General features: G+C 37.8%; 1 protein-coding gene across 3 annotated transcripts in view; it reads right to left on the minus strand.

Moving 5' to 3' along the window:
* The window catches only part of FKTN (fukutin), a 74,746-nt gene that overhangs the window by 14,869 nt on the left and 45,711 nt on the right, over positions 1 to 14,166 (minus strand). For 2 of the 3 annotated variants that reach the window (XM_069090645.1, XM_069090647.1), the window contains 2 exons: positions 12,701 to 12,830; positions 8,705 to 8,838 (listed from right to left, as the gene is read on the minus strand). In XM_069090645.1, coding sequence (XP_068946746.1) covers positions 8,705 to 8,838; positions 12,701 to 12,830 — 264 coding nt within the window. Of the gene's footprint in view, positions 1 to 5,312; positions 5,452 to 8,704; positions 8,839 to 12,700; positions 12,831 to 14,166 lie in introns of those variants that run through there. The other variant, XM_069090646.1, reaches the window with a different exon arrangement.

A 14,166-nucleotide genomic window follows, 5' to 3' on the forward strand; every position in this document is an offset into this window, starting at 1 on the left:
GTCTATTATCTCCAGGATCAAATAAATAAAATCCTCTGTTTGGTGTTCAATATATTCCTTGGGCAAGATATTCCATTTTCTAACTCAGGGCATTTTTTTTTTTATCAAATGCTTTATTAACTTCTAGTTTACATAATTCATTTCCACAAGATTTTGAGTTACAAATTTTCTCCCTACCCACTACCCCAAAACAGCGATCCCACTGGATATCCCCTCCTCCAATCTGCTCTCTCCCATATCTTCTCCCATACCCCCTCTGACTTTCCAGTAGGGCATGGTGGATCTCTATGCCCCAGTGCCTGTATATCTTATTTCCCAGTTACATGTAGAATAATACTAATAATAGTATATATAGATATTTTAAACACTTGATTTTAAAACTTTGAATTCCAGATTAATTCCCTTCCTCCCTTGTCACCCACCCTTACCGGAAAGATAAGCAATTCAGTATAGGTTGTACATGTGTAGCTATGAAAAACATTTCCATAGTGGATATATTGTAAAAGACTAACTATATTTCCCTCCCTCCTATCCCACCTCCCACTTGTTCTATTCTCTACTTTGATCCTGTACCTTTTCAAAAGTGGGTGCTTCCAACTTCCCTCCCCCCCCAAACTGCCCTCCCTTCCATCATCCCCCCTCTTATCCCCTTCCCCCCTACTCTCCTACAGGGTGAGATACCCTATTTAGTGTGTATGTCATTTCCTCCCTAAGCCAAATTCAATGAGAATTAAGGTTGACCCATTCCCTTTCGCCTTCCTGTTCTTCCCTCGGGGCATTTTTTTACTGGCCATACCCTTATGTAACTCTTCATCTCTTCCTCTTGACTTCCTTCAAATTCCAGCTAAAGTCTCACCTTGTACAGGAAATTTCCCAAACCTCTAGTTTAATTCTAGTGACTTCCCTCTGTTGATCACTTTCAGTTTATTTTGTATATAGCTAACTTTGTACATAGTAGTTTGTGTATTGTCTCCCCCATTACAATGTGAGTTAATTGACAGCAGGAACTGTCTTTCACCTTTTTTTGTAGTCTCAGTGATTAGCATATTGCCTACCACATAGCAGAAGCTCAATAAAGGTTTAATGACTGACTTTAAATACATGGTCTCTGCCTAAAAATAGTCATGAGGAACCTATACACCATAGCTCACTAAAAATCTATGTGAAATAAAAAGTGTGAGATGAAGTTATGAAGTTTAATGACAGAAGAATTTTAAGAGACTTCTTCCTTAAGAAATCCAGCCCTAAAACATAATCATAGTAATTTAAGAGTTTCTGTTGCTTTGATTTCCAAGATTTATTTTCACAGAACAACAGATTTTCAGGAAAGGGACCTCAGAGTTTATTCTAACCCATACCTCAAAACTAATCCCTTAAACAAAACTGCCAACAAGCAGCAATCTAGTCTTTGTTTTAAAATCTCCAATAGGAAAAAAATATGGCTATTTCATATGGCATTTCATTCCATTTTTGTATTCTCAAATTGGTAAGACATTTTTCCTTACATTGAACTTAAATTTGCCTCTTTAAAACTTCTGTTCACTCATTTAATTCCATTCTCTTCACTTTTGAAACTTGGGACGCCGGCTCTTTCTCAGCACCTTGGTTTTACAGAGATCACTAACAACAGCTCAGTTTCACATCTGACAGTTCCTTTAGTATCTTGGGGTATGGTTCACCTGAACCTTAGAATTAACTAATTAAAGATTACTAGTTGTTTTCCTACTATCTCCTTAGTCAGTTTTGCTATAACTTGTCACACTTGTTCCCAAAAAGCACCTCACTATGAATAATTATGCTAGAGGTCATGGGAAAAATGAGGCCAAGGCATGTAGCGCCAATGCAATATCCATAGTACTGACAGTGACTATGAATATGCCAGCATAGTTCTCAATGGCAAAATATAACAGACTCTCCACATATAAGACAGAAACAAAACATTTATTCAGACACGAGAAAGCCAAATTCCAACACTGGGAAACCAAATCCATCATAGGAACAAAGAAGTTAATCCACTATAGCATGGCAGGAAGCCACATCACCCTTTAGCCTTCTCACAAACACTTATAAGCCTAGCTATCACAGCACGGGGAAAACAAACACTCACAAGCCTACCTGTCTCCTCCCTCCAGCTCCAACTCCCAGCTTTCTGTGGGTTCTGCTGCATCCTTCCACAAGTTCCTCCCATCACCACAGGCTTCATGTAATTACTTACATGCAGCCTATTAGGGGGCCGGGAAGACCTCTGAACTCCCATTACCATTACAAGGCACAACACTCAAAAAACTTCATCAATGATATAAAAATAAAAAAGATAGGAACCAAATAAAACCAGTAGCAGAGTTTATATATGTTAAATGGTTAAGAGGAGATTAATTCAATACTGTCAGCCATCTTGGGCTATATCTTGGCCTACAAAGTGTCCCCTTAGGTTGGGCTGGTCATAATTCTAGGCCTGGGGAGAGGGAAGGGAGCATGGCAGAAGATGGGGAGGAGGATGTGCAGACCAGCACTATTCTTTTTTTTTTTATGCTTTATTAACTTCTGATTTACATCATTCGTTTCCGCCAGATTTTGAGTTACAAATTTTCTCCCCATTTTTCCCCCACCCATCCCCCCAAAACAGCAGTCCCACATGATATCCCCACCTCCAATCTGCTCTCTCCCATATTTTCTCCCATAACTGTTTCAACTTTTCCAGTGGATCTCTGTGCCTCAGTGCCTGTATATCTTTTTTTCCCCTTAATAACATGTAAGATGGTATTAATAATAGTATATATACATATATATATACACACACACACATATATATATATTTGAATATTTGATTTTTAAAACTTTCAATTCCAGATTCATTCCCTTCCCCCCCTGCCACCCACCCCCACTGGGGAGACAAGCAGTTCAGTATAGGTTGTACATGTGCGGCTAATGCAAAACAATAACATAGAAGATGTATTGTAAAAGACTGACTATATTTCCCTCCCTCCTATCCCACCTCCCACTTGTTCTATTCTCTACTTTGATCCTGTCCCTTTTCACAAGTGGGTGCTTCCAACTTCCCTTCCCCCCAGCCTGCCCTCCCTTCCATCATCCCCCCTCACATCCCCTTTCCCCCCTATTCTCCTGGAGGGTGAGATCCCCTATTTAGTGTGTATTTCCCTCCCTCCTCAAGCCAGATTCAATAGGAATAAGGTTGACCCATTCCCTTTTGCCTTTCTATTCTTCCCCTCCATTGTAACCATTTTCCCTTGCCTCTTCTGTATGAGATAGTTTGCCCCACTCTGTCTCTCCCCATCTCCTCTCATTATATTCCTCTCACCTCTTAATTTCACCTTTTAAGTATCAGCCCTTCCTGTTAAATTGGTCCCGTGCCTTCTATCTATGTATACCTGTAAACGTATATACACACATTCACATATGTATTCATATGCCCATATACCCTCATATAAAGACATATATATATTTCTAATCCCTTCAACTACTGAGAAAAGTTTCATAAGTTACAATTATTGTTTTTCCATGTAGGAATGTTAATAGTTCAACTTTGGCCAGGTGGCTCAGCGAGCAAGAGCACCGGCCCCAGTGCTGGGACGACCCAGATCAAATCCGGACACTCAGCACCACACCCAGAAACAACAACTGGCCATGCAACCCCGAGCAAGCCACTCAACCCCAATTGCTTTAAAAAAAAAATTGTTCAACTTTGATAAGTTCCTTATGATTTCTTTTCCCTGTTTACCTTCTCATGCTTCTCTTGCTTCTTTTATCTGAATGTCAAATTTTCTATTCAACTCTGGTTTTTTCAGCAAGAATGCTTGAAAGTCCTGTATTCCACTGAATGACCATATTTTCCCCTGAAACATGATACTCAGTTTTGTTGGGTAGGTGACTCTTGGTTTTAATCCCAGCTCCCTTGACCTCCGGAATATCACATTCCAGGCCCTTCGATCCCTCAGTGTAGAAGCTGCCAGATCTTGGGTTATCCTGATTGTGTTTCCACAATATTCAAATTGTTTCTTCCTGGCTGCTTGTAATATTCTCTCCTTAATCTGGGAATTCCGGAACCTGGCTATAATATTCCTAGGAGTTTTCTTTTTGGGATCTTTTTCAGGAGGTGATCGGTGGATTCTTTCAACCTCTATTTTGCCCTCTTGTTCTAAAACATCAGGGCAGTTTTCTTTGAGAACTTCCTGGAGGATGCTTTCCAGGCTCTTACTTTGGTCATGGCTCTCAGGCAGTCCAATAATTTTTAAATTCTCTCTCCTGGATCTATTTTCCAGGTCAGTGGTTTTTCCCATGAGATATTTCACATTGCCTTCTATTCTTTCATTTGTTTGGATCTGTTTAACAGCATCTTGATTTCTCATAAAGTCATTAGCCTCCATTTGCTCCAATCTAATTCTGAAGCAATGATTCTCCTCAGTGAGATTTTGAGATTCTTTTTTCATCTGGCAAATTCGACTTCTTAAGGCATTCTTCTCCTCATTGCCTTTTTGAGCCTCCTTTGCCATTTGAGTCAGTCTGTTTTTTAAGGTATTATTTTCTTCAGTCAGGCTGTTGACTCTCATTTCATAATTTTCTTGCATTGTTCTCATTTCTCTTCCCAATTTTTCCTCCACTTCTCTTATCTGCTTCTTAAGGTCCTCTATGGCCTGTAACCAGCTTGTATTTTCCTTTGAAGCTTTTGGTGCAGGAGTTCTGACTTCACTGATTTCCTCCTTTTCCATGCCTTGCTCCTTCTTATCCCCAAAATAGGAGTATAATGTTGGAATCTTCTGTCTGCTTTGTTTCCTTTGCCTGCTCATTTTGCCACTCAATGATTTGACTTTTGGGCTTTTTGCCACAGTAGGACTCTGCCACCAAACAGGAGTTTTCGTCCCAAATGCTGGGGTTTTCTCAGCTGCCGGAGGTATTAGATGGGTGCCCTCTCTGAGGTCTCCACACGCTGTGGCAAGATGGACACACATCCCAGGACCTCCACCCTAGACTGCAATCCAGATCCAAGCAGGTTAAAGCAAGAGTGACGACCCCTCAGACTGGTGCTTGGTCCCCCTACACTCTGCAGGCCAGGAGCTGAAGCCGCCACGTGGAGCCGGCAGGCTGTGCTGGCGTCTCAGCGGTTTCTTGCCCCGGGGGTGAAAGCCACGCACTCCCACTTACTGGGTCCCAAAGTCCAGACTGTACTGGCCTCTCACCTTGTCCTTCGCATCTACGTGTTGATAAATCTGCAAACGGCCACAGCTGCTGCTGATCTGGAGTCCCTCTGGCAGGCGGCTGGTCAGGCCCGCCCTGGGGCTAAAGCCTCTGCGTGGTGCTGGGCTTGGCTCCCAGAGCGTTGCGCTGGCCGATTCCTGCCGGCCTGCCGGGCTGTTCTCAGCGGGAGGTTAGCTTTTCTGTGTCATTTTGTGGGTTCTGCAGCTCAGACCAGCACTATTCTGCCCACAGCTCCTACTGCATCAGAAGATATACAAAAAATATGACACTTCAACTTGAAAGACACCTTACGTTTGCTTGTGCAAGCAGGCATCACAAGGGCTACAGCCTGCATTCTTGCTGTTTCTTGAGGAAGAAACCACAAATAAACAAACCAAAATTCATGTTATGCTCAAAATGTTCCCTAATATTTAATCAATCAAACTGGAACAAATTCACATTTTCAAAACAAACATTACAATAAAACTGATCGTATTTACATAATCAAATCCCTATTAGTCATCTTTGTTCTGTGTTTTCTCATCCAGAGAGCTTTCCTGATTCTTCCAAGACCAGGTCATACTTCTGTATTCATCATCCATTACTTGCCTTGCTTCTATCTTTTGTGCATGTCTCTTAAAATCTAAGTTGGATGATAAGATTCCTGTGTATCTGCCTTAACCACCAATCGCTTTGGATAATGCCCCTTTTTCTTTCTCAACAGAACTGGGTTTTGTGGGGTTTTTTGTTTCTTTAAAATTTTATTTTTGAGAGGTTCCTGTTCTTTCTGGTTTGATTTCCCCTGCAGAATCTTATTAGTCCATGAAACCCTACTTACCCTTTCTTTAAACCTTAAAATCTTCTCTCCAAAATTTTAGGGTACATTTAAGACTATTCTTGACTCTCATCACGAATTCTAGGATGGAGTGATCACTTCCACTCAAGGTTTCCATTATTTGTATCCTAATAACCAATTCTTCCTTTCTGGAAAAAATCAAGTTCAGAACAGAATTTCTTCTCGTTTTCATCTTTTGAAGGATGGTATCACTAAAGCAAATCAAGAAAGCATTAGCTGCCCTACTTTGGGCAAAGAAAGAATTTCAGCAAGCATCCAAATATTTGAGGTCTTCCACAACTATCAGAACTCTGTGCCTGACTTATGATGTTTTCCAAATTCTTCCATTTTCTCTTTCTGACCAGGTGTTTTGGAGTCAGAAGACCAGAGTTTAAATCCCGTCTCAGACACTTACTGTGTGATCCTGGGAAAGTCACTTAACCTCAGTCTGCATCAGTTTCCTTATCTGTAAATTAGGGATAACAGTATCATCTGCCTTGAAGGGTTATTGTATTAAATGAGATAGTATTTGTAAATCACTTATTACAGTAGCTATTACAGTGCTCTGTGTTAGCTATCATTATTATTAGTAGTAGTATACTCTGGTAGCACTGTTATTCAGTTTCCACTTCCACTGATCTTCTCCTTAAAGCTTTCTTTCCATTGTTTCCCCACTTTTTTTCTGGGGGTGGGGGAAGGGTATCTCCTAATGTATCTTTTTAACATGAATATATAAAATGATGCCTTGCACCTCTTTTCTCTGTCCTATTTCTTTTGAATAATACCCACCTAGAACCATTTTTCCATCATGGGTATCATCTCACCAAGTCTCAGTGATAATAACTCTAAGGTCAAATTTGACTCAGGTTAGGATCTGGTTCATCCTGCTTGTTACTTACACTTTGTGCATTTATATATAGATGTCTAAAGTTACGGGTTTTGTTATTACCTTCTTTTTTGGATTTTCACCTGCTGTCAAGTTGTGGGTACATTAATTATTCTTCCTATACTGTAGCTTTTCCATTTAAACCTTTTGTATTAGGTTTCCAAGTTTCCAGGAAAATATATCCTTACCAGTTCTTATGAAGTATGTTCCAAACCTACCCAAGACCATGCCATTCATATTAAAATATATGACGTTAGGTCAAAAATCCAAATCCCATTCTTAGAAACTACCTTAATTAGCTCTTCACTTTTGAAATATGTTTTTCATCCTTGGCCTCTAATACAGTGCAATGATTAAAACACTGTTGATGCCCCTGAGGTTGACCGAATCAAACAGAGGACTCTGTAACCTTTAGCAATGTTTTCTAGGTTTTTCTGGAAGTATCATTTGTGTCTAACTGAATCAGCAGATGTGTAGTCATCACTGTTTTGACAAGTCTTGGGAGGTTTTCTGCCTTATCCTGCAGATATGCCCTGGGAAAGCAATAAACCTTTTTATCACTATTATCAGGTCAATAAATGACTGCCTCATTACTCCTATCAACAAGTCAACACTACTCATATCTTCTTCCTATGATCCTATTTCACCTGCTAACATTCATTTCCTTGGATACAAACTAACTGCTTCCTTTTCAAAGCATCCAACCCTGTTCTTCAGAAAGAGCTTAATATTTGTTTCTAAGCACCAAGTCTTAATGGTCCTTCTTTCCTTCTTTGTGTAACATTCTTCCTCTTTCCAATCTCTTGACAAAGGTCAGAACTGTCCTCTACATCTTCAGATAATTTTTCTTCTTTTGGTTTTAAATTGAAGCCTTCTGTTAGCCCTTGGTCTTTCTAGGTTTCTGAGGAATACTCTGTTGCCCTTGGTGACTCTGCAGGTGGTGAGGAATTTCTCACGCACATTTACTTTCTTTTCTAGGAGGGAGCCCAATTTACACCTTGAAATGTATACATTTCTACTTTTAAATAACACTTTCACTCCTTGGTGACAGAAGATGTATTTTATCTTGGCTTACTGATACAAGTGAAATGTGAAATGAGATGCTGCCTGGATTTCTAATTTGCTGGATAGGGGGGTTTGAAGACTCTTTTTGTAGCTGGGCTTTGGTCTTTCTTCCTCATGTTTTTCTTGTGTCTCTTCTTCCCTGATATCTCTCCACCTACTCCCAATAAATAAAACCAGTCTTCTTGCTATTATCACTGGCTTCAATTTGCAACCTACACAGAGAACCAAAAGAGGGGGGGAAAGTCCCGTCCATCTCCAGTAATCTTCCTTTGCTCAACTTCTTCCTTTTTCCTTCCCCCAGGCTGATGAAAAGCTGTCAAATGTGGGTTTAAAAGTTTAGCTTTAAGCACCATAAACAATTTCAGTTCTAGGACAATGAACCTGTTGTTTATTTTATGAATGATATGCACTAAGCATTAATCTAATGTAAGAGAAAAAGTACTATTTATGACATCTATACAACTTTACTAAACTCCAACTTTACTAACTAATAAGAGTTCAAGATTCTTTTCAAATTTTCATCTTTAATAGATAGGCAGATTTTCCTGTTATTCTTTAAAGAGGAAGGGCAAGTCACAATTATGAAAACCACAATACTTCTGTTGAAGAAGAAAGTGATAATAAACATAGCATGTGCATGTTTTTAGTCAGCTTTACATTCCCAAATATTCATTTATATTTTGGATCGCACTATCAAGAAGTTAAAGAAACTGTTCATTGCTGACCTTTCCAAACTTGTGTTTAAGTGAAAGTCCTACATTCTGAAAAGCTGTAATTATATCTGATGTATAATCTTGTATAAAAATCCCCAAATCCACATCTTTGCTGTAAGGAATAATACTGCACTGCCGATACCAGCCTAACAAAAAGGAAAAAAAAGAGAAAAAAATGTAAGCGGTTGATACAATATCTACTGTTCCTCACTAATTTTATAATACTCAGGTTCTATAACATTTAATATATTAGGACACATTAGTGTGTTAAATTATTATAAATATTAAATTTTATATAATTTATTTATTATATAAATTATATCATATAATTATTTATATAATTACATAATTATAAACAATAAATATAAATATTAAATTTATATATAAATATTAAAAAAATTTTTAAACCTATTACTCCAGGTCAAACAGTATATAACTGCCTACGTATGCCTGTGGTATAGTTGTTGGGTGTTTCATTTAAATTTTTTAATAAATTACAAGACTAAAAGTAAATACTACTACTAAAGTACTAATTTCAACAACAACATACCAAAAAGTATTCCCTGAGTTCCTTCAAGTCTCAGTTAAAATCTCACCTTCTTCAAGAAGCCTTTCCTGATTCTCCTCCCTCTCAACCTGCCCCCCCCCAAATGCTAGTGCCTTTGCTCTGCTGATTATTTCCAATTTATTCTGTATATATTTTGTTCATATGTTATATATTGTTAGACTGTAAACTCCTTGAGGGAAGTGAGGAGGGTGTTTTTGCTTTTAGTTATATCCCCAGAGTTTAGCACACTGTCTGGCAAATAGCAGGTACTTAATAAAATTCTGGCTAATTTATGAGTACTATACTGAATAGGAGAATAGTTCACTGACAGATGAAGAAAACTAATCCTGGCTTCTTTTAAAAAATGATTCAGTAGTCTTCCTCCTTCATTCAACAAGTACTTTTTTTTTCCAACTAAATTGTTTATAAAGTTTAGGGAGAACTCTGACTAGACCAAATGCTGGCAAGTATAAAAAGAAAGGCAACCCTGTCCTAAATTTTCGATATCGTCATTGAAAACTATTTCTGAGTCTTTACTACATACATGGCTCTGTTAGCAGTCTTATACTAGCAAAAAAAAAAATCCCAACAAGCATTTATAAGAATATTTTAAAATTTATTTTTATTTTTTCTTTTTGGAGGGCAATTGGGGTTAAGTGACTTGCCCAAGGTCACACAGCTAGTAAGTGTGTCAAGTGTCTGAGGCCAGATTTGAATTCAGGTCCTCCTGACTCGAGGGCCAGCACTCCATTCACTGTGTCACCCAGCCACCCCAAGAACATTTTTTTAAAAGGTTTACATTGTTGATATATTTTTTCCCTAAAGACCTCTAAGCACTGGGCTCTGAAAAATTTATCGAGAATAAAGGCAAAAAAGCACATAAAAAAATTTTTGGTTCAGTTCACATAGGGGATTTATGTTGATAAAGGATTTCTCCAAAAAGGAGAAATTCCCTTTCTTTTCTCTAGCTGATTCTTTCCTATAATATCAAGTAAAACTAAGGACCACTTCCTGGACTCAATATAGTATACTCATCATAAGACCATTCTCTCTCTTTCAAATTTAGGCTAGCTTGTAATTGTGAGGTTTTCTTGCCTGAGACACAGTTCACCTGATAATTTGGCCCTAAGCATAAAGTATGCTAATCTATAGTGACTTGGTTTGTTGGTTAACTGCAGACAAGTCACTTTAATTTAGTGCAAGGAAATATTAGGAAAATGAAAACCAATTTAAAACAGGAATGAGTTGCTTGCATAGAAAAAGTAGTTTATACGCGGTAAAAGACTTCAGAATCTTAATTTAAAAACACTTGCTTCCAACTTAACATTGACAGAGTGAAGACAAGGTAATTTTTTTTTTTGAGGGGGGAAGGCAGGGCAATTGAGGTTAAGTGACTTGCCCAAGGTCACACTGCTAGTAAGTGTGTCAAGTGTCTGAGGTCAGATTTGAATTCAGGTCCTCCTGACTCTAGGGCCAGTGCTCTATCACTGTGCCACCTTGCCACCCCGACAAGGCAAATCTTGGTTTATATGCCAAATAGTAGTACATGTAAGCCTTTGGTCATTGTTTCATTGCTACTGGCCATATCACATATTATATATTATAGAATTAAGAGTCTGGAAGAGATATTAGAGATAATCCAATCTTCACTAAATAGACGAGGAAAGAAAGGCCCAGAGAAGTTATGTGACTTACTGAAGGTAACACTAGTAAGCCAGGATTTGAACATGGGTCCAAATCCTGTACTCCCCTTCTACTATGTCATGTTATGTTTAATTTCTTAATTGCCTGAAGACTCCTCCTTCCTGAGTTCAACTCTGGCCTCAGACACTTGCTGTGTAACTCTGGGCAAGACACTTATACCCTGTTTGCCTCAGTTCCCTCATCTGTAAAATGAGCTGGAAAAGGAAATGGCAAACCACTCCAGTATTTTTGCCAAAAAAAACCCAAATGGAATCACAAAGTTAGACACAACTGAACAATAAACTGCAATGTCAAAAAAACTGACAATTATTTTTTAAAATATCTAATTTTTAAACAATGCTATAAAGTGAAGCAAAAATAAGAACTTTATGAAAAACAAAGGAATCTAAAGCTAAAGGAAAGTTCATATATTTTCCTAAAAATTTTCAGTGGGTTTATATGTATTGGCAATGTTTTTAATAATCTGTGACATCAAAGATCAGGATGCAGAAGAAAAATAAGTAGGACATCAGTTCTTTATGCATTCAAATAGAGACAGGAACTGTTGGGAAGAAATGGAGAGAGGGTAGAACCATTGGGAGGTGACAAATAAAGAAAAGAATGGGAACAATTTCTTGGATGCTTCAGAGCAAAATCAACTTTGATGTCACAATTTGCCAATCTCAGACTAATGTAGATAGAGATAGGGCTCAAAAAGAACAGTTAATCACCTATTTAAACATTTAGATATGGATAACATTTTTAAGGACTGTGTAAGGTTCCCTGTAAATTATGCTTTGTTCTAGAAATGTAGATATCCTGCTCCTGAATGGGCCTCCTGCTGCTTCTAATTTCTGCATAGTCTGCATAGTCCCACAAACTTCCCTAGCTCTCCAAAAAATTCCTCTGGTTTTCTTCTCTAAAGTACAGTACAGGGTTGGGCATGGAAGTAACCATAACTAGTAGATATAATTAGTTGTGCAATTCCAGTTCCTTTTCCTCAGGCTAGAAATCCCAGGATGTGGGATTTTCATAGATTCATGAGATATCTTGACCTTGAAGGGTTCCTAAAGCTATTTTGCTTAAACATTCATTGAACAGTTAAATCTCTATATTGTCCAATGGTTCACTGGTTTTTGGCTATTTCATATATTTAATTCTCACTTATGTTTACAAAAAAATAGTAATTCATTAAAATTAAAATCAAGGAAACTAAATCAAAGAATTTTCTTGAACATTAGTAAGAAAGGCAGGTACTACTTTTAAATGTCAAGTTTTAACTGCTTTCCTTCTGATAATTATGTATGTGAAAGAGCCTTTGTCCATCCCTCTACCTTAACATTATGTGTAACCTTCCTTTTATCCTGAAATTTTTAGTGTAATTTAAATGAGTGAAGAAAAATTTTCGTGATTATCTTCAAGGAAGCAATAATAAAATGTTAACTAGAAAACTGCAGTATTATATAGGCACAGGTGAATTTTTTATAAACTACCTTTTCCTATAAACACAACTATGTTCCTCTTCACTCTGGCATAAATTTTAATAATAATTCCTGGAAAAATCTAAGTGGAAATCATTATTCTATGGTACTTAACAAATTCTTTTTTTCTCATGCTTAGAAATTGAATGCTTCCAACAAACTTGAAATGTCCTAAAATTACTCTTAAAAAGTCATTTCTAGAATCAAAAGCTGAAAATCTATACATCTGACATACCACAAATTTAAGCCTGAGGATTTTGACAGAAAAGAGTCAAATAAAAAATGCAAAGATTTTACCAAGACAGGTCCCACTGCTGAGCCAAAATCGGACTCCCAAATCCTTTAATGTTGCAGCTGCCAGGTGTAACAATATTCTTGCACTCTTCTGAAACTGCATTGCCTCCACAGTGAAATCTTCATGGTACTTCTACAGATTAATAAATATTTAACTATTATTTTCATATTTATAAAGAATATCATCTATCTTGTTTTTCTTTATCATTAAAAAGAGAATGTCATACTTTATTGGTATAATTAAAAAGAATGAGTATGTGTGATGAGTAAAAGAAGGAAGGAAAGAAATTGCTTTATCTGATTTCTTCTTTGCCGACAAGAGTTGAGGCAGCACAGGAGTACTGGGCATCTAGAGGTGATGAGATACTGGATACTCACTGCAGGCATAGAAAGGTGACTCAGGGAACTGTCTACTTCTCAAGTTTGCATAGGACCTAAGGGACTCAATTCTCTGGTTCAGACCAACCAGCTTGTGGCATCAATATAGAGAAGTGGTGTTCTCAATCGCCAACAGCAATGGATTGATATAGGGACAGAGCACTGAACAATGTGGATATCATACATGCTGTAAAAGTCAGAGTTTCTCCAAACAGGTTGTCTTCTCTAGAATGCCCAGCTCCAGACCCCACCACTTTAGAACTTTTAGAATCCATGGAACATAGATTGGTAGATCTCTTTCAAAGGACAAACCCATCTCTAGTCTACATCTCTAGAATGGCATATCCTTCTGACACTAAGACACGTCTGTTTCCAAAGCACTTCCCCTGAAGTACACCTAGGTCTGGAACATACAACCAGAATTGGAGAAACCTCTTGTATCATCCCTTGATAGGATCAGCATGGTGATGAACTGAATTGAAATACATTGGGACTGAGCAACAGGGATTCATTTTCTAGCCATGATTTTGCTGTGAACTAGCTGTACACAACCCGAGGTAAGTCACTTAACATTTCTTCGCTCCAATTTCCTGCCTACATGCTACACTGAGCTACTGTGAGAATAACTGAAAATCACCAGCTTGGCAACGTTAAAAGTGCTAGGATCTGTGAGATGATTCAACCATTTTGGAGAGCAATTTGGAATTATGCCCAAAGAGTTATTAAATCACCTATATGCCCTTTGACCCAGCAATATCACCATTAGGTCTGTTTCCCAAGATGATTAGGGAAAAAGAAAAGCAGCTCCCATTGTAGTGGCAAAGAAATGTAAATTGTAGGGATGCCCATCAGTTGGGGAATGGTTAAACAAATTGTGGCATATGTTCATGATGGAAAATTACTCTGCTATATGAAATGATGAGTTTGATGATTTTAGAAAATCATGGAATGACCTGCATGAAATACTAAAGAATGAAACAAGCAGAACCAAGAGATTATATAGAGTAACAGCAGTACTGTTTTAAGAACAACTTTGAGCTACCAAGCTATTCTATTATAAATACCCAAATTAACTAACTACAAAGATCTTA

This window comes from Petaurus breviceps, unplaced genomic scaffold, assembly GCF_028583685.1.
Source record: "Petaurus breviceps papuanus isolate PSGF00001 unplaced genomic scaffold, PetGlider_PUasm1.0 187, whole genome shotgun sequence".
In the NCBI taxonomy this organism is placed as follows: domain Eukaryota; kingdom Metazoa; phylum Chordata; class Mammalia; order Diprotodontia; family Petauridae; genus Petaurus; species Petaurus breviceps.